At 40.2% G+C, this 27158-nt stretch overlaps 1 protein-coding gene across 1 annotated transcript in view; it reads right to left on the bottom strand.

Annotated features, from left to right (window-relative positions):
• Positions 1–381: 381 nt before the first annotated feature.
• LMCD1 (LIM and cysteine rich domains 1) overlaps positions 382–27158 on the bottom strand; it is a 64761-nt gene continuing 37984 nt past the window's right edge. Inside the window, exons 3-6 of the mRNA XM_084634005.1 lie at positions 22596–22851; positions 12606–12941; positions 6277–6492; positions 382–4360 (exon numbers count right to left, since the gene is read on the bottom strand). Of these exons, the coding sequence (XP_084490131.1) occupies positions 4202–4360; positions 6277–6492; positions 12606–12941; positions 22596–22851 (967 nt within the window). The 3' untranslated portion in view covers positions 382–4201. The remainder of the gene's footprint in view (positions 4361–6276; positions 6493–12605; positions 12942–22595; positions 22852–27158) is intronic.

The raw sequence follows: 27158 nt of genomic DNA, 5'->3' as shown, positions 1-27158 counted from the left end.
ATCTTTATTCATAAGGATACACATATGTGGAAGACATCATCATTATGACACCTTCTACATAATCAGAACCTTATGCCCACAGTACACTGAAGAGCAAACAAACAGTTTAATTACTATTTCAGCTGGAGAGATTAAATAAAGCAAAACAGGATTTAGAATCATAGAATATCAGGGTTGGAAGGGACCTCAGGATGTCATCTAGTCCAACCCCCTGCTCAAAGCAGGACCAATCCCCAATTTTTGCCCCAGATCCCTAAATGGCCCCCTCAAGGATCGAACTCACAACCCTGGGCTTTAATTGGCTTGACTCACAACAGCACTACTTTGAGAGAAAGAACAAGGTCTTTTTTTGGGGGTAACAAAAGAACAGACAAAATGGTGTTGAGAATGGTCAAAACAGGAGTTTATTCAATTATTATTTTTTAAAACAAATAAGTTTAAGTTCTGGAAGAGTTAAACCTATCATTTTATTCCAGTAATTCAAACACTATGCCAAATTCTGCTTTTAATCGTACAGATGAAAATCCATAGTTAACTGAATTATACCAGACTTACACCCATATATACAAAATATTTTTGGCCCATAACAACAAAGTTTCAGAATGGAAATTAAGAACCTGATTCTGCCAACCCTTCCTTATGGGAATGGTCTCATTCATTAGGACTACTTATGCTGGACTACTCACATATCAAGGATCTGTAGGACCAGATTCTTACAGAAAAGCTGGGTAGATTATTAATACAGAAAATAGAAAGCTTCTTTCACTAGCTAATTTCATGCCCAAATCTGGTCTGCTATACCAGTTTAAATTAGGAATAGCTATTTCAGAGCCAAATTCTCCATCATGCTTTATGCCCCCTAGGTATGTCCCCCTAGTTTGGGGGCTGATTCAGCCCTTCACACCCACCAGGGACACTTATGGCCTGGCTGCATATAGCTCCAAATGTCATTCTGGCATCCAGGGACAGACAGACAGAGTGAAGTTGTGCTGTAGCTATGCTCCCCCTACTCCCAACCCTGCCCGCTGCAAGGTCACACCCGGAGATGCCAGAAGCTGTGGAGGGGTGAGGGTGGGCAGAGGTGTTACCTAGAATCATTGGACTGGTTTTATGCCACATAGGACTGTCAAGTGGCTGGATCCCCCAAGTTCACTGCCTCTTAGTGCTGGTTCAAAGGGACTGTGGCACAATGGAAAAATCATGCCAGAAATCTGTGAAGCTGCACAGGTACAAAACCAGTGTAAGCAAGGTCAGTCCGGCCCCAAGCAGGACAAACTGTGCACGAAAGAAAATGGAATTACTGCCAGCAACATATCTGAAAAGATGGTTTCTGCCCATAGTTTCATTAAGATTCTAAAGTCCTCTGATTTGAAGGCAACAGTGTTCTGCATTCATTGGCTCTGACATTTATACATATTGCCACCATGCAAATTCTTTTGAACTAACAAAAGAAGAACAATTTGTTCCACCTCATGTTCACTCTGACCTGAGCCTGTTTTTTAAAAAAGAAAAATGATTACCTTACGTATCTCTTTACAAACTGCAGTAGCTGAGACTTTTTAGATGAAATCTGAGCTTATCCTGAATATCTTTGGCTTTGGCTTTTAGACTCCTATTGCAGTATACATGCTTTGAGACAGACACAAAAGCAAGGACTAAGCAGCCAGTTTACTTTAAGCAAAATAAGAAATCAATAACTCTGTAGGGGGTAGACCAAAGATGTACTGTATTCACTGCAAGAGAGTGATTTTTGTTATATTTAAAAATAACTCAATGTTTTATTGACTCATTATATGTGATTTGTAGGTTTCTTCAACTCACGTTCTTTTTTCATATTTACCTCTTATGAAGTGATAGGGCTAGAACATAGCATGCTTTGTGCACAAATGGAAAGTGAATACCTGTCAATAAATGCTGCTAATTTCTTTATTGAAAGAGTATTCTCTATATGATTCAGGCTCTTTTCACCACCAATTGCATGCTGTGTGCACTTTTTACCCTTCTTAATCTTTTAAAGGTACAGAAGTACATTGTTTTATTTACGTTGGACAGCAATAATTCAGGATACTATAAAGGACATCTAGAAGGGTGCTGTAAAACAAAGCCATTGGTTTTTATTTCCATCCACACATTGCTAACTTTTGACAATCATTGACTACTTGTATCCAAAGCTATTAAAAGTGAGCTTAACAATTCCTACTGTAACTTGGAGTCAACACATTTTAAGGTGATTTATAAGATCCTACTGAGTTCACTGAAGTAACTGAATCAGAGATGAGTCAGATTGACAAAATGGCCACAGGCAACCCCGAAATATGCATACTGTAGCTACTCCACAAAGGATTCATTTTCACTGTTCCCATGCCTATTACCATCAGCATCACTTCAGAACTTTTGATGCTACTACATCAGTCCCGGAGGTAGGGTTTTACTTTTAAATGTCCAAGCATGCCCAGGAACACCACTTATAAATATGTCATCTAAGTCAGTGGCATTCAAAACAGAGCCCTCATTATGTGCAACGTAAGAGTCCCCACTATGTTTTTACAGACCTCCATATGTGGATTTATCCGTTCTCACCCCTATTCCCAGAAATAGACATATAGATTGGCAGATGTTCTCCTTTGCATGCGTGAAGGTGGGTTTGAGTAAACTTAGGTTTCACTCGGAACATGTATAATATACAGTCACACAGCATGGGTGTGCATTACATAGCAGTTGTGCCTGTAATAAGGTGTGAAGAACTGGGAACCTGATTTGCGCATCCAGCTTTCAATACGTTTGTTGCATGTTCAAATTTACCACACTTTCATTTTCTAGTAATATTACAGAAATTGTTCATACACTCAGCATGCAATTATACCTAGTCCGTCTGAAAGAAAGACATTTTCTATAGTTCAAAGAACGATTAGCCAGCAATTCCAAGCATAGTACATATCTAGCATGGAAATATTGTTGCAAAGTTACCGGTATATTCCAGTTCTCTTTAGTGAGTAATTTGGGTATAAAAATATAGAAAACCAGGCTTATTCCCATTTGGATGCTTTTTTGTCTATTACCAGAATCAGATGGGTGTAGGGAATTGATAATAGGATTGGGAAGGTCTGGATGTTAAGAATCCTTTTTCAGTTTCTTGGGTGGGAGCATTAAATGTTATCCTAAAACATCAGGCACAGCAAGAATCAAGACCGTTCTGATGAGAAAGCTGGTTTCTGTGAGACTTCCAGGCTAAAAACCAATGGTATAAAAATCCAAATAAATTCCACTTTTGAAGCCATCCCATTACTACTCACATTAATACAATGCCTCTCCCCAGAAATTCACTAACTATAAAGGGGATGAGAGGAGAGTATGAGGTTAAAGCCTGTAGCCTTGGGGCTACAAGTCTAAGAATTTCCAGGAAATTTTAATCATACCAAAATTCCAATTAAATAGTGGGATTAGTCAATTGCCCTCATTATTCCAATCTGCCATCAGCCTAGATATACCTGGCTCAGAGGAGGACTCCAATAACCTACCTGCAACCAAATTCTTGCAGGCAATTAATATGCCAAATTACAGTGAAAAAGTGGGGCATTATACACCAACGAGGAAAAGCCTGCTTGTTTCTACAATGTATACAATTTCCTGCCCACAACATAATTATTGGATTAATCTATTTCTTTGAAGCTACTGATTTAGTACAAATTGCTAGTTTTCTATGAATACATTGAACAATAACACCATAAAACTAGTTATTGACCAGAGGTTTAGCATGTCCCAAAAGGGCTTTTGAAATGTGTCATTATAAAAAGGATGCAGCAAGATCTTACAATTGAACCAAAAGTCTGCATGTTTCTGGATTTGTTGGGTTCAGATTAGTCACATGCTAATCACAAGGTTTAACCTAGTGGATTTGATCTCCCAGAAACTACTTATACCAGTGCTTTAGTGCAATTCTTTCCCAGGAAAGAGACCAGAGATCTCCTTCCTGTCCCCTGGCATGTGAATTTTCTTTTTGTTTCCCCAAAGGGTTATTTTCCTTTAATTTAAGGAGGGTGGGGTTCTAGTTGCCTGGCAGTGAACCGGCAGACTCTAGTTTGAGTGAAACATGAAGTGATTCTCCCCCACCCTGTCTATCCCTTTTCCACATTTGTCAAATTTCCACCAATTCTAACTTGATCTATGAGAGCAGACTTTGGATTCTCAAGCTATGGGGTGTTTATGGATGTTTGGTTTTACTGCAGGTTGTACACAGAAGCTTGGCTTTATCCAGGCTGAAGGATTTGCCAGTCAGCAGCATCTCACACTCCAGGCAGGTAAAGTGTTTCTTGTGCCAGGTCAGCCCTTCAGCTTGCTGGTAGTCCTCCGAGAATATTATCTGTGGAAGTAGACAAATACATCTGTTTATTGGCATAGTTTTTCCTCGTGCAGACAAACCATCACCCTTCATTAGGTGAGCAAAGAAAAAGGGTGTTTGCCAAGTTGGAGCACAAAAACAAACGAACACATTTACTTGTCTCCTTTAGATATGGAAGCTGTTCTTAGGAGAACTCATAAGCAAAGAGCATGGGATCATTCTTGATGGTGAAACCAAAGCCGCAGACCATATTTACATGTTGCTTTGAAAAAATAAAAATCCCACATATTTTAAATGCAAATAAATGGGAAAAAATTCAGCTCCATTACACACTGATTACAATGACGTTATACTAGATTTGCGCCAGTGGAGTTAGTAAATAAGCCTGCCCCCTTCCTCAAAATAGTCTGGATGATCACAAAGTGAGCTGATTACTCATATTTATTATTGCTAATAGGGAATGAGGTCAGCTCTCTACCATGCCTCAACGCAGGACTTTCCCCCTGCAATACTTTAATACCAATACTGGTGGCTTCAACATATTTTAAGCTGTTTTTAGATAACTCTCACAACTGTATCAGAACCTCTCTAAAAAGCTTCTCACCGCTTGTATCTCTTCATGAGATTAGCCTTGTCTACACTGTGCATGAAAGTCGATCTAAGCTATGCAATTTGAGTTACGTTAATAGAGTAACTCAAGTCAACGTAACTTAGATCTGCTTACCGTGGGGTCCACACTACGCATTGTCGATGGGTCGACTCTCCTTACTCTTCTCGATCCGGTGGAGTACAGTAGTTGACAGGAGAGCGATCGGTGGTCGATTTAGCGGGTCTTCACTAGACCTGCTAAATCAACCGCCTATGCATTGATCCTCCGGTAAGTGTAGACAAGTCCATAAATAGATATAGGCTCCCATGAGAAAACAATTACATAGTCTACCTTCAACATACTGGACTACATTTCAATGAGACCATTTTCCAGGACCTTTTAAAGACAGACCACATTCAACAGTGACAACAGCAGTTTGCTATTCTTTGACAAAGCTTCTTAATAGTTAAATAGCCCTAAACTAGGATCTCAGACCTGAACCTCTTCAAATTTGAGACTAAATCTCTGGATCAGAGTCTGAGTCTATCCAGTGATTTTGGTTCTAGGTCAGATCTAAAAACCAGAGGAGAAATATTACCTCTTTCTTGTGAGATTTTGCTCATATTAAAACCAGAATGGTTGCCCTTGTGAGGAGATTTTGGCATGAGATGATAGAAACTTTCAAGATGATGCCTTTGTTGGCAAGAAATATAACACAACCAGCTCAACAACATTTTCTGCACTGCCGATTCCATACCTGAAACCCAGCCCTATACCTTGAACCTCCTCTTAAATCTAATCCTGATTGAAATACTGGCTCCTTAGACTCTCTGAAAAAAATTAAAAAGGCATTTAAACCACAAGTGCCGGTTTCAATGAAAGCAACAGCATATAAAGCCCATTCCAATTCATAACCCTTACTGCTATCTAACTGCACGGAGACCTCACTCTTTAAGTAGCCCTACACTGCATATCCCCAACTCACCAGCCAGATTTCCTGTCCTTGACATTTCTAGAGCCAGTGGGAAGCATCAGAGAACAAGTTCTTTAACTACCTTCCACATATGGCATTTGAGTCTATGGATTCATGAAGGAAGATCACCAGGTCCACAGAGCCTCAAACAGGGGTGTATGTGTATGCACACTCCCCCCCCCCACCCCCAACTCACACACAAAGCATGGGAGGAAGGAAACCCCACAAAAGCAGGATGCAGCTATAAGAGAGGTTCCTGGGCATACAGAGATGGAGGAACAGAAGAGGAATAGGCCCTACAGGTCTCTTTGCACAAGGTCCCAGAAAGCCTGTCTGCCTAGGCATAGCAGAATTGCAGCAGGGAATCAGCCCTACCTCATCACAAGCTGCACAGCGTGGCCTTATGCTCTCACAGTAATGGCGGCCACACCAAACAGCACCGTTCTTCCAGAAGTAGATCAGGTCAACTAGAGGTTCAGAACACTTGTAGCACACGAAACAGGCTGGGTGCCACTGGTGATTGTAGCCTGCTCTGTCCACATACACCACAGGGCAGTCCGTAGGCACCACCTGTTTGCAGATCTCGCAGCACTAGAATAAAGAATAGATTATTGACTGTGTGGGGAGCAGAGAGGCGGACTCCTTCTGCAAGTCATGGCAATCAAACCTGCTGTAAATACAAGGCATAGTCATGACTAAGAATTTTGCATATTTTAGTGACTTTTTTAAAAGGAATTCCTGATTTATGGCTTGTTTTGGATCTTGTATTCTTATTTATGCAGTTGATAAGTACTGACAGAACTGCCATGGTGGACTAGTACAATAATCCATCTAGCCTAAAATAGTCCATCTTGTCTCCAACACAGAGGAATTTAGATATTCCAGGGGAAGCAGTAATTAGACAAGAATGCTGCTAATTGTTCAATAATATACCAAGAGGGGAACACGTTTTGGTCTCAGGATCAGCCAGATAATCAGCTTATGTCCTGCAGTAGGAGGATTAAGAGCTCTTGTTTTTAAACCATCAGTGGCCTAGCAGCAGAACAAGTGTGAATTCTTGTACAAATATGTCCAATTTAGGTATTCCTTTAGCTGCATAATTTAGGCTTAAGTTGTTTTCCCCCCTCTTACTCTCAGCAAGAGTAGTTGGAAGAGCTGAGGAAAGGAGCAAGTCGCTGTGATATTTTTCTTTTGAAGGAAGAAATGATTAAGTAGTAAAAAGTAAAACCAGACTTAAGGAGCCAATGCAGGCAGTGCTGCAAAGTTGTCCAATGAAAAGCATTAAATATTTGCTACCCCAGGATGAGAACTGAGGGCCAGTGATTCAGCTGGGATAAATTGACACAGCTCCTCTGAAGTCAATGGAGCTACATGAATTTCCCATCAACTAAAGATCTGGCCCCATAACCTTCTGACGTTAAAAATTAATCAGATTTTTCTCATTATTTCACAGGCTGCAAGGTATCATTGTAATCATCTAGTCTGACATCCACATAGTTGGGCCATAGGACTTGCCTGAATTAATTCGTGCTTTAACTACAGCAGGTCTTCTAGAAACTTTCCAGTGATGGAGAATCCCCCCACAGTTCTTGATAAGTTGTTCCAATAATAAAGTTACTCACTGTTAAAGATTGCACTTGTTTCCAGTCTGAATTAGTCTAGCTTCAGCTTCTAGCCATGGGGTAGTGTTATATCTTTGTCTGCTAGATTGAGGAGCCCTCTATTATCAAATTTCTGTTCCTCATGTAGGTACTTATAGACTGATCAAGTCCCTCCTTAATCTTCTCTTTGATAAATTAGAGCTAAATGCAACCTACAGTCTTTGTTCTTAAGGGCCTGACCTAAAACTTGGCCCTAGTGAAACAGACTGGTAAACTGGGCACAAGAACAATCTGGATTGCTGTGTATCAGTGACTTGTCCTCTTCATTATTTACCACTCCCCCGATCTGCATATCATCTACAGAGTTGATCAGTTTTGATTTTACATTTACATGACATCTTGTAACTCAGAACACCAAACAACAACAACAAAAATCAGCATGTCTTAGCAGGTGTAATTTTCTATGAGCAGTCTTTGAAGTACTGTTAAAGTTTCATCAAACCAAGATGTAATGCTTAAGCAACTTTGTCTCACATGTGTTGTGCTTTAAATTGCTCTGCCTGATTAATTGTTTCATTGAGTAACTCTCTATTTCACAGAGTTTAGTGTGGCAAGAGTCATGGATGATCAGAGGTTAAGAATTAAAATTCAAGACTCCAACTCATGTTTAGAGCAAACAGCCATTATGTTGGTGTTTGCACCAGGAGAGAGAGGAAAGACAGAAAGCTTTTCCCCAACAGTGTGTATAGAGTGACAGTTTCTGGGATCTCTGACAATCTGAGAGAGTCCTGTGGTTGGAGAAGGGGTGTGGGCAGAGGGGCAGGACGCATGTGGTTTGACTGTGTTCCAGGTTTGTAGCTTGTGCAATTATATAATTTAAACAAAAAAATTTAAGCTGCATAACATTTGACTTTACTTCCAAAGATCTAGATAATCTAAACATTGTCATATAATCTGAAAATACGTGGGAGGTTCCTTTAAATGAATGGGCAAACAGTAATATTTCCACTTTTTCTTCCTTGTGGTAAATGAAATTCTTTTGCACATTTTTGTAGGGATCATAATAAGGCACTCTTATCTTACAGCTCAATTTCTCTGGGGATGAGTGAATACTTCATTTGCGGACTACCACCTGGGGTAACTGAATGCTACCCCCTTCCTCCAAATTGAATGGTTTCAAAATTTGATCTCTCAAAAGAGCCAGTCATTCTCAAAGCTCTTTTACAACTGAAGTTTCCACAGTTGAAGCTACTTCTTCCTTTTTGAATATGTCTGTGCTGCCACTGAATATTTATTAGACTGCTGCTGGCCTCAAACTATTTGGAACCGTGGCTAATTTTGATGGATTCCAACATGCTGGTTGGAACACTTCTTGAGACTGGGTGGGTCAGAAATAGTCTGTTTTCTACCTGACAGAAAACTAGTTTGGCTAACAGGAGATATCAAGTCAGAGCATGGTCCTGTTATAGCTACGGAACTCCTCCCCCATGGCAGAAAAAAGTGCAGCCACAGTGGTTTGAGATCAGCTCCCTTCCTTAGGGAGAGAATTCCATGGATCCAATAAGTTTTGCTTTATACACTTTGATTCCAATAGGAAACAGCTGCCTGAGCGTGCAACAGCCATTTCAAGACTGGTATTAGGGAGGTATTCGCCAATTGATGCGTGCAATTAATAGGAAGGGATTTGTCAAGGGGAGACCAAATACTGCACAGAGAAATGAACTGGAATGGTCCCATGTAGTTACTGTTGTCACAATGCAAAGCTGCGAGCATCCTGCACAAGGTTTTAGTTCTGTACTTCAATCTGATCTCCTTGACAGCAAAGTCTGTTTGAATTAGGCCAGGGTGAAAAATCAGCTGCTGGGATTCATGCAAACCTTTCCTTTGGATACACCTGAGTCTGTACCCTCGGTACAGAAAACAAGCAAAATGTTGCAGAAATGAATTCTGAGAAAAAAACGTCAACAGTACACCCTACCAGGTCACGTTCTGTAACCCTGGTAGATCCCAAGACTGGCTGTCTCCCTCCACCTTGGCTTTCATATCTTCTACCTCTTATCTTGGGTGTCAGAAAACTGACAAGTATAGCTTACTGTCCTGGTAAATCCCAAGACCACAGATGAAACACTCCTTCTCTGAGGCCAGCTTCAGATGGCATGGAGATTGCTTAACGATTTGATTGAAGCCTCCTAGGAGAAGCAGTGGTAGGGAGGGTAGAAGCGAGATCCCACAGACAAAAATAAATCATTCCATGTAGTGAAGATGTTGCAATATTCAGGCTTACACTTTAGGATTTTGGGAGGTGCACAGAAGATGGTGGCATTAGATAATAGCAATACTCGGATCTAAAGCGATAACGGTCTACATGACAAATAAAAGATTGCTCTAAGTATCTTTACATCCCTTTTACTTCATTCTCAGCCTGCATTAAAGCAACTTTAAATTAATTCTCACATTCATCTTTTTCTGTATACTCTATTTTGTTCAGATCTCCCCTATAGTTTTGGCCTCTCACTAATTGAAAGGTAAATGCTGTATTAGAATACCATTTGCTGTACTCTTGGCCTGGCTCTTCGAGGAATAAAATACCAATACACATCTTAGCTTGGACAAATTGGACAGGATTTGAATTGCAGCCCACTTCATAGGGGGGAGGGATAGCTCAGTGGTTTGAACATTGGCTGCTAAACCCAGGGTTGTGAGTTCAATCCTTTAGGGGGCCATTTAGGGATCTGGGGCAAAAACTGGGGCTTGGTCCTGCTTTGAGCAGGGGGTTGGACTAGATGACATCCTGAGGTCCCTTCCAACCCTGATATTCTATAGCTGCCATCCCATCTTAGCATTTAAGATGGACCCCCACAAAGCCACAGGCTTGCCTTGCCCCCTAATTCTCAAATTTCAGGACCCAATTCTTAGCTCTTTTACAGGTGTAACATCACTGGAGTATGAGAATCTTGTGGTATAAAGCCATTGAATCAAAGTTCAGAATTACACCCTTAGCCCACAGCCTTCTTCCTTCATCCATGCTACTTTTAGAGGCAAGAAAAATAAAGTGTGCGCCCAGTACTTGGTGTGCATGTTTCAGTGTTGAGAGTAAGGGGAAATGTGAGTTGGTGTGGACAGGAGGAGGGAGGAATCTATGATATGCTCTAACAAAGGCAGTGACAGAGAACCAGGAAACAAGTTAATGTCACCACATAGCTCTTATCATGGAGCAGCTTGTTTAGCACATCATGTGGCACTGGAGAATGAAGAGTAAGAGTCACATTAGCATTGCAGGAATCTCAGCATTGGCTGAGCCAGCCCTGATCTCTGTCTGGCCTAATACTACTTTTCTTGCCTGTTTACACTTGCATGAAGTGGATGTAAAAATGCTACCAGTTTTCACAGCAGTGATTACAGAAAGGCTAGAGAATCAGACCCCGTTGTTTGTTTTTCTGTCATAGAATTAGTTTTTCAGGATTCATTCCTGTGCAGTTCTAGGAAAGCCAGTATTAATTTAGGACTTTAACACATTCAGCTTTTGAGATCCTAGCCACTCAGGCCAGTTCAGCTGTGTTAAGTGCTGCATCAAGTCATACTAAAATGGATGCCCTTGTTAGACTGGGAAATGTGCAATTACTCTTTGGTATGGCAAAGCCTGCTGTGGAATTTTACAGCACTGCCTCAAAGTTCAGCTATGTGATACCTTAATTACAAGGGAGACATTGGTGCTATTTTCGAAACAATTTCAGTTTTCAGCTGGTGCCTGAACAAAAATAAAGCTTTAAGTTCTTAAAAGAATAACACCACAGTTATGTATTTGCTTGGAAGGACAAACTTCCAGTCTAAATAAGCCCTTTGTGCCAAGATGGCTTTTATAAATTAGTTAATGGAAGCCTTCCTTTTCCGGATACTAAATTTTTTAGTTTGTGATTCTTCACACAGCTTTAGGTATATTCCCAGACTAGTTACATACTAGTCGACATGGACAATGAGAAAGTTAATAAGAGGTCTTTACTTGATATAGACTGAAAAGTGACCGCACTTTTGACATGCTACAATCCCAGTATAATAATTACAAGAAAATATTGCCTTAAAAATTCACACGTTAGTTTTTCAGCTTTAAAAATCAATCCATCATTGAAGTTACTTTTGCAAGCGTCAGCATGAAATAAGTTTCCAGCTCAATGAATATATTTTATGACAAGCGTTTCTTGGAATGATCATGCTGACCACCTCAGACCCCTTTTAAACTTTACGTTACATTAGATTTATATTCTCCAAGCACAACAGACTGGTGAAGAATCTGGATACTTTCGGAAATGCATTTTTCAATCCCAGCTGTGCACATCTATGGATGATGGGTTCCAGATGTATTAATATTTCATAGGTTTATGATTTATCTAAAAATAACTGCTCTTGTAACTTCATTGCAGAGCGCCTCCACCATTACGTGTTCAAAGCATTATGTTCAAATATAATGCTGCTGCTATTATTTAAGTTATTTTTACTTTTATTTGGGTTGAAGACCCAAATGAATTATTCAATAATTTATGGGTGTAGTAAAATAAAGCCACCAACTGTGTGTGCGCTTCATTTTCTCATGCCCAACTTGAGACAGATTGTCTAATTTTTAAAGGGCTGAGAACCCATAACTCCCACTGAAGTTAATAGGAGCTGCAGGTAATGAAAACAAGGCTGCTTTTTTCCACGTGTGTAAATTTAGGTAGTCAGCTTTTGACTTAGGGAGAGATTTTTAAGATGTGATCAATGTTGGGTGAACACTCAGAATCATAGAAGATTAGGGTTAGACGAGCCCTCAGGAGATCACCTAGTCCAACCCCCGCTCAAAGCAGGACCCACACCAACTAAATCATCCCAGCCAGGGCTTTATCACGCTGGGCCTTAAAAATCTCTAACGATGGAGGTTCCACCACCTCCCTAGGTAACCCATCCAGTGCTTCACCACCCTCCTAGTGGGATAATGTTTCCGAACACTACTTTCAATGAGAGCAGGGTTGGGCCAACATTGAATGCTTTTGAAAGTTGTGTGGGCAATGGGAACTCAGCCTGCAGTAATGTCTGCATCCACAAGAACTTCACAGAAGTAAGGATACTTACATACTCCACTCCCATTGGTGCATCACTCAGGGCTCCGTTGGCTGAAACAGGTGGTTTACTTGCAGCTGCATTTTTGTGGTGTTGCTCCCCTTCCTCCTTGGCACTGCCACCTTGGCCAGGAAGTGCAACTTCACCAACTCCTAGAGCATCACTTTTATATTTCTTTACAAAATCTTCCATAAGCTTTATCTCACTTTCAGCAAGGTCATGGCAGTGGGAAGAGTCCTGGTCATAAATAGGGAGCTGCCTCATTAACTGCCTACGACGATAGGATGCCCCTTCCGTGCCAGCGACTGGTTGCATATCCTTTGGAATCAGTTCCATGTACTGTATAGCCTGATGTAGGGAGAAGGAAGAAAATCAATATTCTCAAAGTGGTTCCTACAGAGAAGTACTAGCTCTGTGTGTATGCTTAATAATTTTACAGTTAAGATGAACATGTTCAGACAAAAATAAAAAGGTAGGCTGAACTTCTGGAAGCTAAGTTTGAGTTTTGAAGGAAGAGCTAGTCAAAATTTTTCAAATTTTCAAATAAAATTTGGATGAGAGACAGGAAAGTGTCAAATGTTTGTTTTTCCTTCTTGTTTTTCCCAACCAGCTCTATAAATACCTAGAGAGATCAGCCAACCTGATATTTTAGCTCAACTCACACATTCTCCGTGTGACCAAGAATGAAAATACTATCATATATAGTATTATATCTAGTGCTTATAGAATGCATTTCATCTGTAGGAATCAAAGCACTTTACAAAATTATGATCCCCATTTGTAAAAAGCCAAGTTACCCAAGGTCACCAGGCTGGTCAATGGCAGTGCTAGACCTTCAATACAGGTCTTCTGTGTAGCAGTCTGGTGGCCTAGCCACATTCTTGTGTCCATCCCAATATACATGGCTCTCACAGTCATCTAAATAGCCTGTCCAACTCTAATAGGCCTGGGTAAGCCTGTGTAATTATCTGAGCCAACACATCTTCTATTTTAATAGACTTCCTTCAGAAGTCCCTTCCTAGCATTAAAAAAAACCAAAAAGAAAAAAAGAAGTAAGAGTTCTAGTCTACATAAACAAGCCATTCTAATCAACGTTTTTGATTGCCAGGAGAGATTTTTTTCAAAAAGCTGTTTGCCTAACAAGCGTATCTAGTAACTAAAAAATAAAAATTCACTCAAGTTCAGAGTCATCCCTTATTCTTTAGCTTCAGATGAGCTATTAGAAGAAGTTTGAAGTGTGTGATCAGCTCAATTATGTCTAGACAACTAGAAGACTAGTTCATACATCTTTGTGCATAACTGCATCAGTATTTAATACTAAGCCAGCTAGAGTAGTAATGTGTATTGTATTAGAGTCAGTCAATTTTCCCCTTCTAAAATGAAGGGAAGCATCTAGCAGGTATAGCAGGGTTGATATGTGGCATGTCTTTATAGTTTTATTCATATCATTTGCATTGACAGTGGCTTTTGGGATCTCAGCTGTTCCAAGATATTGAAAAAAGGAATTGTTGGCCAGAAGAGCTTTATCCCATCCACATCTGGTTAGGATGACAAATCATTCCTCTGATTCAGGCCCCGCCACCCTTTCACCAAGGCCCCATCATATCACTACAGTATGCTCCTTGAAGGGCTACTATTGAAAGCCTCAGCTAGTACAGAAAGCAGCTACCCACTTATGGTCCCCATCCAGCTCCAGATTACTTAACTGGGAGTTGCATCAGGACCTTATTTAGCAGTGTTAGTGAAAGGCAGCATAAATTAGAATGACACCAAAATTCCAGGTTCCATGTCCATGCCCTTTTCACTCAGCATCCAATGGCTTGTTAAGCATTGACAGAGAAAAAAAAACACCCAGAAAAGCCAGTTTTCTACCCCCACCACGCTAAGAATTTGTCAAGAGGCTTACATCTATTTGCAGCCAGTGTCTTCCTGAAGAGACAAGCCTTTTAGATTTAAAAAGACAGTGTTTACTAACAAGAAAATGAATTCCTTGAAGACATCATTGAACCCAGGTGTTCTCCCATCTTGTGGAAAGCTGGCACGTCTAGATTTTTTTTGAATAATGGTTGCTTCTTACCCGAGTACAGTAGCCCCTAAATGTTCTAGGTTAAAATATGCCCGCCGGAGCACTTTCAGGTAAAAGGCTACAACAAGAACAGAGTACATCAGGAGACTTCCGTCCTATTGCTGAGTGATTGTACAAAGTGGCTGCCAACAGCCAGGTGGCTGCCAACAGCCAGGTGGCTGCCAGTCATTACAACTGAGAGAGAGAGAGAGAGAGTCAGAGGCAAGTCTATAGCATTGTATAACCAAAAACTACAGCTTATAAACCTCAAGAATTGCACACATACATTTTATCCATTGTTTAAAGGGAAAACCCAGAGGACTACCCATGCCTCCCAATGTGTGTGTGTGTGTGTGTGTGTGGGGGGGGGGCCAGGGCAGAGTGAGGGCAGCTGGCTTCAACAGTGTTACTGAGCACGTTCAGTCTGTGCGAGCACACTCAGTATAAGCCAAGCAACAAATCGGGGGCGGGGGAGGGAAGTGGGGCATACGCCCCCTCCCCTCCGCTAGATAAACCTATATGCCAATAAGAAGTTCAGTGACTACTGAACTGACAGCTTTGAAATAGATGGCCACCAACATTACTGCACTACTGATTTTGTCATATATGGATGGTGGTCAGCAGCTTCATACCTCATTACTGTGAAGAGAGAATTTGCAAGAGGGCAATTAGGAAACAGCTCTCTGAATAAAGTTAATCTGATGGAAGATTCCCTTGGTAGCCAGTTGGCCATTGAATTCATAGCTTTTTTGGTCCTATGACAAGTCTTGTCCCATGCTGAATTAACATTTGCAGGAGGATGTTTTCTGTACACTTAAGTAATTTCTGGCATAGATCTTAAAGGAAAGGGAGTTTCCCATTGGAGACCTTTTTCCTACTTTAGTGTGAAGAGCTAGTAGGCAGCCAGTTGGCTGCCTGACATTCACTTTTAAGACCAGCATCCAGCTGCATTAGATTTGCATCTTACTTTGTCAGCATTTACAAATAGAACAGTAATGGAATGAAAGACTATTAACTGTTTAGTGTATGTCTTAAGTGGGTAGAGAAGTTGTTTACATAGAGTAGCAAACATTAAACAGCCAATAAGAGAGTTGTTAAAAAAAACACAAACAAAAAACACACACCTTAATGTAAATTCACTCCTCAACTATCTTTAGCAAAAAGATATTTCAGAAATACCATGAAATTTCCATCTGATTTCAGAGCTCAACTAGAAAAGGAGACTAATGGGAGAAATCCTGGCCCCACAGAAATCAGTCAATGGTTAAATGCCCATTCAGTTCCCCAAAGACCAGGTTTTCACCCCACATTTTTGGCAGTGTAAATAAATGTGGTTGCAAACAGTGGTGTTTAGACAAACTGTCTATTTACCTTGTGAATGGAAAGAGGTCTTAAAAGTGTTGATTTTTGCTCCTGATAATTTACAACCCCACCAAAGAAGTGTCCTAAAGACAGCTGTTGGTACTAAACTCAAGATCATGTTGAGGCTCCGGGTTTCCACAGAAGACCACACAAGGAAAACAATACTGGCCCAACCTTTATGCATATGTATCTGTCATAAATCTAAAGCAAGCTACAGAAACGCTGCAGCTACTTTAAGCACAATCAAATGCATCACACAGACATAGCTTCCACAAGAAATGAAATAAATATGTGAGATTATACTACCATAAGCATTTATTGAGTGGGAAAAGAGTCAAGGCAGTTTATCCAAGAATATTAAAGATAACAGACTAGACAGCTCAAAATCTGCTGACCTAGTTCAGCTGCAGCACAAAAGACAAAACCCGGCACACCTCAATAAAAGGCTTTAATAAGAATTTGGCAGGACTAATGTACTCCTATAGCAGAGCCATGAGACCAATATAAATGTCAACATACCTATCAAAGGCATCTTATTCCAGTGCCAGATTTTTTTTAAAATAATGTAATGTGTTAGCAAAGAAAATGAAAAACAGCAAAATTCATAAGCCTTTCTAAGCCTCAGAAAGGTATTGGTCAGCTTGGCCATCTTTAAGACAGGGCCAGATACAGTGTACTCTCCCCCTTCCAGATGAAGGAAATGCTTAAGTGACTGCAGAACAGGACAGAGAAGTCCAACCAGTCAGTGAAGACTGGATTCAGTGGTAACAAGAGTTCACCAGCACATCTACCAATGTGATATATGCCACCATGTGCCAGCAATGCCCCTCTGCCATGTACATTGGCCAAACCAGACAGTCTCTACGCAAAAGAATAAATGGACACAAATCTGACATCAGGAATCCTAACATTCAAAAACCGGTAGGAGAACACTTCAACCTCTCTGGCCACTCAGTAAAAGATTTAAGGGTGGCAATTTAGTAACAAAAAGCTTCAAAAACAGACTCCAAGGAGAAACTGTTGAGCTTGAATTAATATGCAAACTAGATACCATTAACCTGGGTTTGGATAGAGACTGGGAATGGCTGGGTCGTTACACATATTGAATCTATTTCCCTACATTAAGTATCCTCACACCTTCTTGTGAACTGTCTAAATGGGCCATCCTGATCATCATCACTACAAAAGTTTTTTTCTCCTGCTGATAATAGCTCATCTTAATTAGCCTCTTACAGTTTGTATGGCAACTTCTCCCTTCTCTGTGTGTATATATAATCTATCTTCTTACTATATGTTCCATTCTATACATCCAGCGAAGTGGGCTGTAGCCCACAAAAGCTTAGGCTCTAATAAATTTGTTAGTCTCTAAGGTGCCACCAGTACTCCCGTTCTTTTTTGGTAATAAGAATGAGCTTCTTCTTTTGCTACTATAATGTATAGTCAAATGTTTTATTAGGTTACCTTCACTTGGATAATTTAGGACAAAAACATTTTCACTTTTCACCCCGACTATTTTATTCTGATAGTTTGCAAACTGTTCTCTTAATTTTCCACTGGGATTTTGGATACCCACTTAATTACTTACACAGACCCAGCTCATTGAAAACAAGCACTGAACTACTGCCTTCTGGTCTTGAGCCAGCCACTTCAGGACAACATTAAGAAAAATCCCTAATTTCCACTTTCTATTCAGAAGGGGAAAAGGTCACTACTGCTGGTTGATTAGAGGTTTTTCTGACCCAAAAGGCCCTTTTCAAGCTTTTCACAAAAACTGTTGATGTTCAGAATTTTTCATGAAAATGCCATGTTTATCAATTTAACCAAAACTTTTATCAATGTTCAAAGTTAATGAACATTTGTGTTTACTGGAAATGTAACTTTACAACAAAAATGTCTAACAAATCAAAATCATGTTGGAAATTATCAAAGGGTTCAGAATCTTTTTTGGGGTGTGAGGAGGAGGGAAGAAAAGAGATCCCCATTGAACACCCTAGTCTGCTATGTCTGTAAGAATCTAATTTACAGCTCTTTAGTCAGTCTGAACTTTAAGGCCAGGCAACTTGCCCAACCACCAGGAGGCTCTCCAAATGTTCTCTCTGAACAGTATATACACTGCATTTGGTATAGACACATGATTACCAGTAGGCATGTGGTAGATTCAGAACCATAAAAGGGCAATATGGCTATGAATTAAGAGTTAAGTAAAGATCTAAATTGAATGAATAATTTTAATTCCATGAATAGAAAATAAACCCTCCCACAGTGCTGTCTAGTCCAAGCAGCACTATTCAATAGCCAGCCTTCATCATGGTGAAAATTGGATTTCTGGTAAATCTAAACTGGGCAGTGTGCTTTAAAAAAAAAAAAATCATGTTACTTTGGATAACTGCCATTATTGTTCTCTGGATCCCCCAACAAGCTTCCTATCTCCCCTGGGACTCTGAAAGACAAACACTGGTTAAACATACATTCCAGCTGTATTTGTTCTTTAAGAAAAAAAATAAAAATAACCTCCCCCCCCACACCACCAGTAGTAGCTGCTTGATTAAATAGCCAGACAGTCAAATAAGATGGATTCTTGGCCTCCTATTACAACACACTGCTCTAGTTTTCATTGAAAAAATGTGATTACATAGTTGCACAATTCTAGTGAACAATAACCTGTCTGTTTTTCCCCCGAACAGGGAAGACAGTTTAGTTAAGAAATAAATACCATGTATGCCTCCCTGATTTGATGAATCCTGCAACTTTACCTTTACTTCTAAATCCTTCTTTGGAGCATAGAAGAGAATTTTTAGAGCAGCCTAAAAATCATCCTAGCTTAAATTTGAAGAGGAAAAGACCCCTCAGAAGTGTGTGTGTGTGTGTGTGTGTGTAAATAGGATGTTTAAATACCAGAGCACATAGCTCAAAGTTATCTGAGCACTCAAATTCCCCTAAAAGTCCTTCTATTGGTTAGTTTACTTCCAAAATATTTTTAAAATGTTTTCATTTGTTCCATAATTGCATTATATACCAAGTCCAAATAGTGGGCATAGAAAAGAATGTGTGATCTGATTTGTTTTCTTTAAAATCCAGCTACCCATTCGGATGGTGAAGAACCCCCTTTTGGCTCAAATACTCAAAACTTAATTTTGTTTTTGAGTTAAGCAGCTGATTTGGTCTAGACTGTATTTAGCTGTAAGAAATGTCTCAGCTTCAGTGCCGATGTGATAAGGCTCATTTCAGTGGTTTCCCTATGCAATAAATACAACTGGACACCAGATAACAGTGGGGCTCCTAGCTACTGACTTAGGACGCTTAAGGAAAAATAAGTTACAGTCCAACCATCCAATTTCTCGCAGTTTGTTTCAGTGACACCTGTGTCCAGATATTTCTCTTTATACTCCCTTTGCCTTTTAGACAAGAAGGGGGTAAGAGGAAGATGGCACTTGCTAACATGGCAAACATTTGTCATGTAAGCCTGAAGAGCTCAGCAATAGTTGGTTCTCAGAGAAAGCAAATATTAAATAAATAGCTTCATAATTGTTGAAATAGTTATGTTTGCTAAAAAGCAGACCATGATATTTATGGATGGATGGCCTTTGTGCCTCAGAATACACAAAGATATGTTTATGTATAGTGGATATCAAACATTTCAGTTCCATATAAATAAAGCCCATGCGCAAAGATTTCAAGCTAATAAAGGACCAGCTAGAGTAAACATTTTTTAGAAGAACTGAAGCACACAAGACACTTTAATAAGCAGCAATGATCTGGATACTACTGGATGCTGACTGACCAGTCACTAACTAGGTTATGCTCCTTCTTACCTGCCGTGAATTTATGCCAAGTCCCATATTTCAAATCGCCCTCATGTATGTATGGATCTCAATTCACAGTACATATCCTGAGTGTGCTACTTAGCATCCTTAAGAGCTTAGGGCAAATATTACAATATAGCGCACACTCTGTGCGTGGACACAACAGCAACCTAGTTTAGTTGCTAGCTATATATGTAAGTGAAGCTGAAAGTGTCTGGTTTCCCACAAGCAAGTTTTAAACAAACAATCTGCTGTACAAAATGGGTGAAATCCTGCTCAACTCAACAGTGAAACTCTCAGTGGCTATAATGGGAATGTCCACACAGCAATTAAATATCTGCAGCTGGGCTGGTAAGCGGACTCACGCTCAGGCTGTAGAACTGTAATATTGCTGTGTAGACGTTTGGCTCGTTCTGGACCCCAGATTCTGAGACCCTCCCACCTCATGGGATCTCAGAGCTCAGGCTCCAGCCCAGGCCCAAAAACTTCTACATAGCAATAGTACAGGCCGCAGCCCAAGCCCGAGTCAGCTGACTTGGGCCAGCCAGAGTCATGATATGGGTCTTATTCAGTGTAGACTTACCTGATGAGGCCAGGATTTCACCCTATTTTTAATCTGAACCCTGAAACATTTAGTACGTTATAAACATTTTTGTATTCCAGACAATTGTTAGTCTATTGTAAATTCTAGTCTCTGTACCTGCTTTTGAGCTGACAGAATCTATGGATGATTAAGATTTTATTTGCTCTTGTATTTCTAAAACAGGTGCTCAGACAATCCCATCCTCATTCCTTTTGAGTGACAATGAACTTTTAAACATAAGTATTATGTCAGTCGCTCTGCCCTGTAACATTAGAAGGTCATGCAGAGCCCCTGCAGGATATTTGCCAGTATAAGCGATGCCTCTCTTAGCCAAACTCCTTAACTTGTCCCTCATGTAACTCCTGCAGCTCACTACCCCTATTTTCATGCATCAGCACTTGCTTCCAGAGACTGGAAGCACCGATGTAATTGAGACACCTAGTTTCCTCACTATTCCAAGCCAGCTGGAAGTAGGAGATACTGGAATTCTATGAAAAAAAATCCTGTTCTGACAAGACTTCTGGGTCCAACAGATTCAGGACAAGACAGAAAGGAGGAGAAAGCTTTTCTGTGAGAGTAGTATCTGGCGCTTGACCATTCTGGGAGAGAGAGCTGATTTCCGTTGAACGGGGGATGATTGTACTTGCCCCTCTGCAAACAACTGGAAGAGCAACAATAGTTAGAGAGGCAAACTGTTAACAGATGCAAGTCATTTATTGTCATGGGCCTGGGTTGGCAGTATTGAGCGCTAGTCTTTACACAAGCAAAAGCATTGCGTTCAGTAGGATTATTCACATGAGTAAGCAAACGAATTTATTCTGAGCAAGTGTTTCTTATGGTCGTGGGGCCTGAATCTGTAGATTTTAGGGCAGGGACCTGGTCTTTCTTATCTGTCTGCTGTCTAGTGTTCTGTTGGTACTATAAATAAGCATCTTCCCCAACTTTGAAGTCTGCCTTTAAGGGACGGTATTAACTTGTCGTTCTGCATATTTGTAAGTGGCAAAAATGTGAAACTTGCATGCATAGTTCTTATTATTAGCCAGTTATCACTTACATCAGTGTCTTACTTTAAGTCCTAAAGCAAGCTACAAAAGCTATTACAGCTTAAATCACAAAGCAAACACCATTTTTACAATGGCTGTTATAGTTTGGCTCTGTGCAGAAATAGCTTAGGAAAGCAAATCCAGAGGCCTATACAACAGAGCATTAAAGAGGAAGTAATACTTCATCCTAGAAAGATTTAAGACCAGTTTGTGATTTACATGTCAGGAAATGACCACGGACTGCTTCTGGTTAATGAAGAGAGATACTGTACCTCAAATTAAGCCCACACTATTGTTGGCCTCAAAGGGTCAAGAAAAAATAAACTGCTGTTTAAATGGAGATTTCACATCTACTGTTGAGACCATGGCTCATTTTTTAACGAGACTCATACAGGAAATTTGCAAATACAGCATCCGATGTAGATGCTGCATTGGTCCTTACAGCTTTAATATAGTGGTCTTGTTTTTGAAAAATGGAGTCAAGTACAGTTTAAAGGTTGGTTGAAAAAACCCAGACTCCTGTCACATTAAACCACCTTCATATAAGTATACCAGAATTTCAGTAGGCCTTACAGTTAGATTTGCAGGCGAGTCAGACCAACACAGCAAGCACCCAAGGCATCTATTCATGAAAGATTAGCATCCCGATTGTTTAGCTTTGAAACAAACTGAAACATGCCATCTTCCTTATGACCATTCTGAAGAAAGCTGAGAAACATTAGTCTGGTTTTTTAAGCTTAAAAAACACTTATGTGGAACACACAGATTTAGTATAACCAGATGTACAACAGAGATAGGTTGTCCGCTCCAATGTTTTTACTGGGCATTAACTGGATGAATGAGGTAGACTTTCCATTCTTAAAATACATTTCTAGGGGAAACATTAATGTAAGTGAACCTAACCCCCGTATACATTCCCCAAAATCCAAAAACAAATACATCAACCTACAGAAGCCACCACTATTGTTGCAGCCTGAACCCACTGAAGTTATTTCTGCACTTGTGTGGTTTTTGCACTACACTAACCATGGCATGAACTTTAACTCCAAGAGAAACCATAGGTTCTAATACTTTTTAATGGTAATGTTTCCAATAGGGCCTTTGTTACGCAATGCAGAACATATTACTCAACTGGCAAATCCTTACCAGCTTCTGGGTCAGTCCTGGTGGAGCCCACTCATAAGTTATCGTGTCAAACGTTGGATCTTTCCGAGACACAATAGGATTAGTGATGATCATGCGGTTCCTTTTGTAGATGCGAACACCATCGCCACCTTTCACCCGGGCAGTGAGCGTAGAATACTTTGAGTCAGACAACAAGCGGCCAATTTTCCGATCATCTTCTGCATCAGAGCTCAAGCTGTGATCCTCCTGGCTACATTTGCATGACTTGCATATTTTCCTGTGTGGGACAAGTGAGATCAATCATCCTTTTGATATAAGCTGGACCTTGGTAGGCATGTGCTCTTTTGAAGGCTCAGTGCTGAACTTTAAAGTTACTAAAGGTTAAATACTAAACTGGATCGCGACAGAAGACAAAAAGGGCTTTGTGATGCAAACTATATTTGGGAAGGCAGCAGGATATGCCTTAAAGGAATCTGCAGTGGTATGGAATACAAAAAACTGTAAATGCCTTACTGTTGTCCCTGGTGAGAGCAGCAGCAGCCGCCACTGATCAACTGTGCCTTCTCACCCGCTGTTACTGAACAGCTAGTTTCCATGAATTTATAAGGGACACTCAAAGAGATTATCAATTTCATGGCAGTACCACACAGTTTCCGTTACTGAAATTTATACTTCATTGCAAGTGTTTTTGTAGTCATAATTATAACCAAAAAATAGGAAGATTATAAATCCATACTGCTATTTCTTGGTAGTCAAAAATATATAGTTTTAAAAGCAAAGGGCCAAACTCATTTTTAGTATAATAGCAATGATTAATTTTGATTCCCAATTCTTCTCTGTAGTTGGCAAGTCGATTTAAAACAAGAAGTAGCTGAACTTTGAAGGCTGAGATTTTCATGCAGCTTAGGTGTGGAAATCAGGAACCCACAGTTGTATAATGTGATGTTACATACCACATTCTGTAAATCTGTAATTAGTACTTAAGTAATACAGAGATTCCATATGTACAACAAATATGGAACTGTGCAGTACTTAAATACATAATTATAAAAGCAAATTAGAAAACAATACAGAATTCACTGACCAAACACAACGGAGTGTTAAGTTCTAAAATCTTGAAAAGGGTTGTGTATTTTACAAGCATGATATAGACTCTTAAATCATAATTCTTGTTCATCTGCTAGACAGAAGTTGCCCTCTAATTTGTAGTCATTGTTTCTTTTTGATTTGCAACCAAACACTTTGGCATTCTTCAGGATAAGAGGAGGGATACAGATGTTCAGTAGTTAACATCTGTGCTGCTCAAGCTGTCCTCAAAACAGAAGTGTGTTATTGGTAGATCTCTTGGTTAGATGATTTTTTTAGAAAAATACTGAAAATGGGATATCTAGAAACACAAGATATTTCTGATACTAGACATCCTGTTGAGATAAACCTCAGTTCAGCCAAAAATAGGCTTAGGAGAACCATTGCTAAGGTAGATATTTTAACCTGTTGATGAGCATGGTGAGGGACATTAACATCCTGTGAAACCAAAGGTTTTTATTTTCACTTTCCCCAGCCATGTCTGTCACTTTTGTCCTTGATAGCAGTGAGTCAGTGTGTAGAATATTTACTATGGACATTTGGCATTATCCTGTTGGCTCATGCCTCACATTTTGAAAGTGAGCAAGGACAGACAGCATGGGTTTTGTTTAAAAAGCATTTTTCAAATCGTTGTACACTGGGTTCCAAGCCTGTGTAACACACACACACACGGGATTTGCATTACAGTATATAAGCCCATATGCAGTACATCAGGTGGCTCAAGTCTAAACAGAGTATAATTACTTTGGCACTAAGCCCCATTCCTGCTGTGCCATTGAATAGCATCAAGTACGTCTGCTATTTTGCAGCTGGCTGATGACAAAGAAAAAACAGTAGCACAAAGAGAGCCACCATCATTTAGTATTATTACTTTCCCCCCCAAAGTTATGTCAAAGCATAAGTGAATATTCAGTTTCATTTACTAAATTCTCAGAATTACACAAACTGCAGTAGGCTGAAATGTAGGGTTTACAGCCTGTTCTAATCCCTGCCAAGAAATTCTATTACACAGCACAATTTAAAAAAAAATATTTTAAGACAAAAAAAAAAAAAGAACTGGTGGAAGAGAGCTGCAAACTCGTTTTGACTTCATTTGAACCTGCACTTACACTGTGGGTTCTAGAGTTTGACTAGTTCAGACACTGCTACTTCACAACCCTTAGCCCCTTGACCCAGCTTTTCCCTATGGGAGGGATATTTGAGTTTGTAAATTGCCTGGCTTACTGGTGGTGGATCATACAGCTGCAGTTTCATCAAGGGCACACAGAGCAGATGGACAGAACTGCTAAAATGGCACTGATCCAACATATACCCCCACTGGCATTACTGCTGTATTTAAGTGCCTCCCAGTATTTGAGATAGAAACTCCTCTCCTGCTTCCCAGCCTGTAAAAGTAATAGCTTGATTAGTTATCAGGATTTTATTTTTGCATGAGAGTTTCATATTCAGTTCGGACTGCTGCAAGACCTGAGCTGGTTATCTTTGCAGGAGCAAGGCGCATAGTCTGTGCTCCTGTGAAAACGGTCTCCCACACTCATGGGTGAAGTTGGTTGAAAAATAGGAATTTGTTTCCTTTGTTGGAAGATTTCAGGTTTAAGTTTTCTGCATGTTTTCCCCTCTCCTTTTTCTAGTCGCATTAGATGTACAGTTTGGATCTAAGGTGCTTAAGTCAAGTGAACTGAAAGATGTTTACTCTATCCAAAGAGGAGTATATTTTAATTCATTTTACAACATATGACAAATGCTCTCAGATTTAGGTGAGTGTGTATAGATTACTGTATGTACCAAGTGCATTATTGTTTCTCCTTGTTGTGATACACTGGGACCCTCTAGCATGAGGGTTGCTAGAGAAACGGAAAGAAATGGTTAACATATGCAGAGGTGCAATCTAGATTAATACATTCTGAGGTCCAAAATAATCCTCACAGCACAGTAGGTCACCTGCAATGTGTTGGCAGAGCATTTGGTGCAGTTTGGGAGATCTAGATACAAAAAGTTAGCCTGCTAAACATCTATTTTCCTTTGTTGTGCAGGTCTCTACCCAACCAGTATATTCTTACAGATTTTATATTCCAACCCATTCTATTAACAGCAAGTAATCACATCACAGCTGTTTCTTGGCTCCAAAGAAGCCATAACATAACTAAGTGAAGCTGAAGATGTGTTTTTATTTGTATGAGATGATGTATCACTAGTATGCGTTCAGCTTCTCTGTCACCTTCATCCAAGTATCACCTTAAAAAAGGTCCTAGGTTAGAGCCACATCTGCACATTAGAGATGTGGAATGGAGCAGTGTGTTTACTTTTTAAAGTTACACTATAGAAAAGTTTCAGAGTAGCAGCCGTGTTAGTCTGTATTTGCAAAAAGAAAAGGAGGACTTGTGGCACCTTAGAGACTAACCAATTTATTAGAGCATAAGCTTTCGTGAGCTACAGCTCACTTCCTCAGATGCATATCGTGGAAACTGCGATATGCATCTGAGGAAGTGAGCTGTAGCTCACGAAAGCTTATGCTCTAATAAATTGGTTAGTCTCTAAGGTGCCACAAGTCCTACTATAGAAAAGTGCCTATTAAAGGGAAAAGTCAGTTCCCCACAACGAAGATAGATCATTTAATTGAAAAAATGCACTCTTTAGCTTTGGATCGGGTTAATTCATTTTTGTTCTACACAGACAATCACCTCCCAGTGCTGCTCCGGAGGGCTACCTTGGCAAGAGTGGCTTAGACCCTTTTTTAATCCTCCCTTGATCATGGTCCCCCACAACTAACTGCAATCTCAAGGGTGATTTAAGTTGTGCCAGCTGCCCATGACCTCAAGAGGGCATTCTATCATATGGAGTTAGCCAAGTCACAGGGCTGTCGAGATCATGCCCCTCCACCCCCAATATCAGCAGGTGTGAGTACAGCAGCACCAGAGTCTAGACCTGATGAACAAATGTGAATCTTTTCCTCAGAAAATGCTTGCTACGACAAGATTTTCTTTTAACATTTTCCATGTAGATTTCAGGGTTTCAAGGAAAAGAGCCTGAAAGGCTTGACAGTTTAAAAATTTGGATTGCTCCCTGTGATAGAGGGGAACAGTTCATAATATTTTGTATGAAGAATGTGTGTTCCTCAATTTCCCCTACATGCTGCATGGTTAACTAGGCAGGGGGGAAAGGTTTATTCCCTAGACCTAGATGTGACCGACCCCTTGCTGTCGGTGGCCTGGGCCCAGACAATTGCCTGGCCATTTGGTACCTAACAACTAATGACCAGAGGGACCCACCCTCTGCAGCATGCCGGACAGGTCTGACCAGCTGGAGAACAAAGGGCCAGGTGATGATGTTTTCCCAGGAACAAGAAGAAATGTTTAAGGAAGAGCCCTTCGGGATTGTTAAGTGTGGGGCTGCTGGAAGGAGGAGATGCTTCTGGACTGGGACTACAGAGGGATTGGAGGAGGGCTCTGGGCTGATCCAGATGGACTTTTCTGTTCTCTACATTAAACAGAAAGACTT

Source organism: Lepidochelys olivacea (assembly GCF_965140295.1).
Source record: "Lepidochelys olivacea isolate rLepOli2 genome assembly, chromosome: 7".
Classification (NCBI taxonomy): Eukaryota; Metazoa; Chordata; order Testudines; family Cheloniidae; genus Lepidochelys; species Lepidochelys olivacea.
Note: the sequence above shows the minus strand (reverse complement) of the source record. Positions and strands in the feature narration are given on the sequence as shown.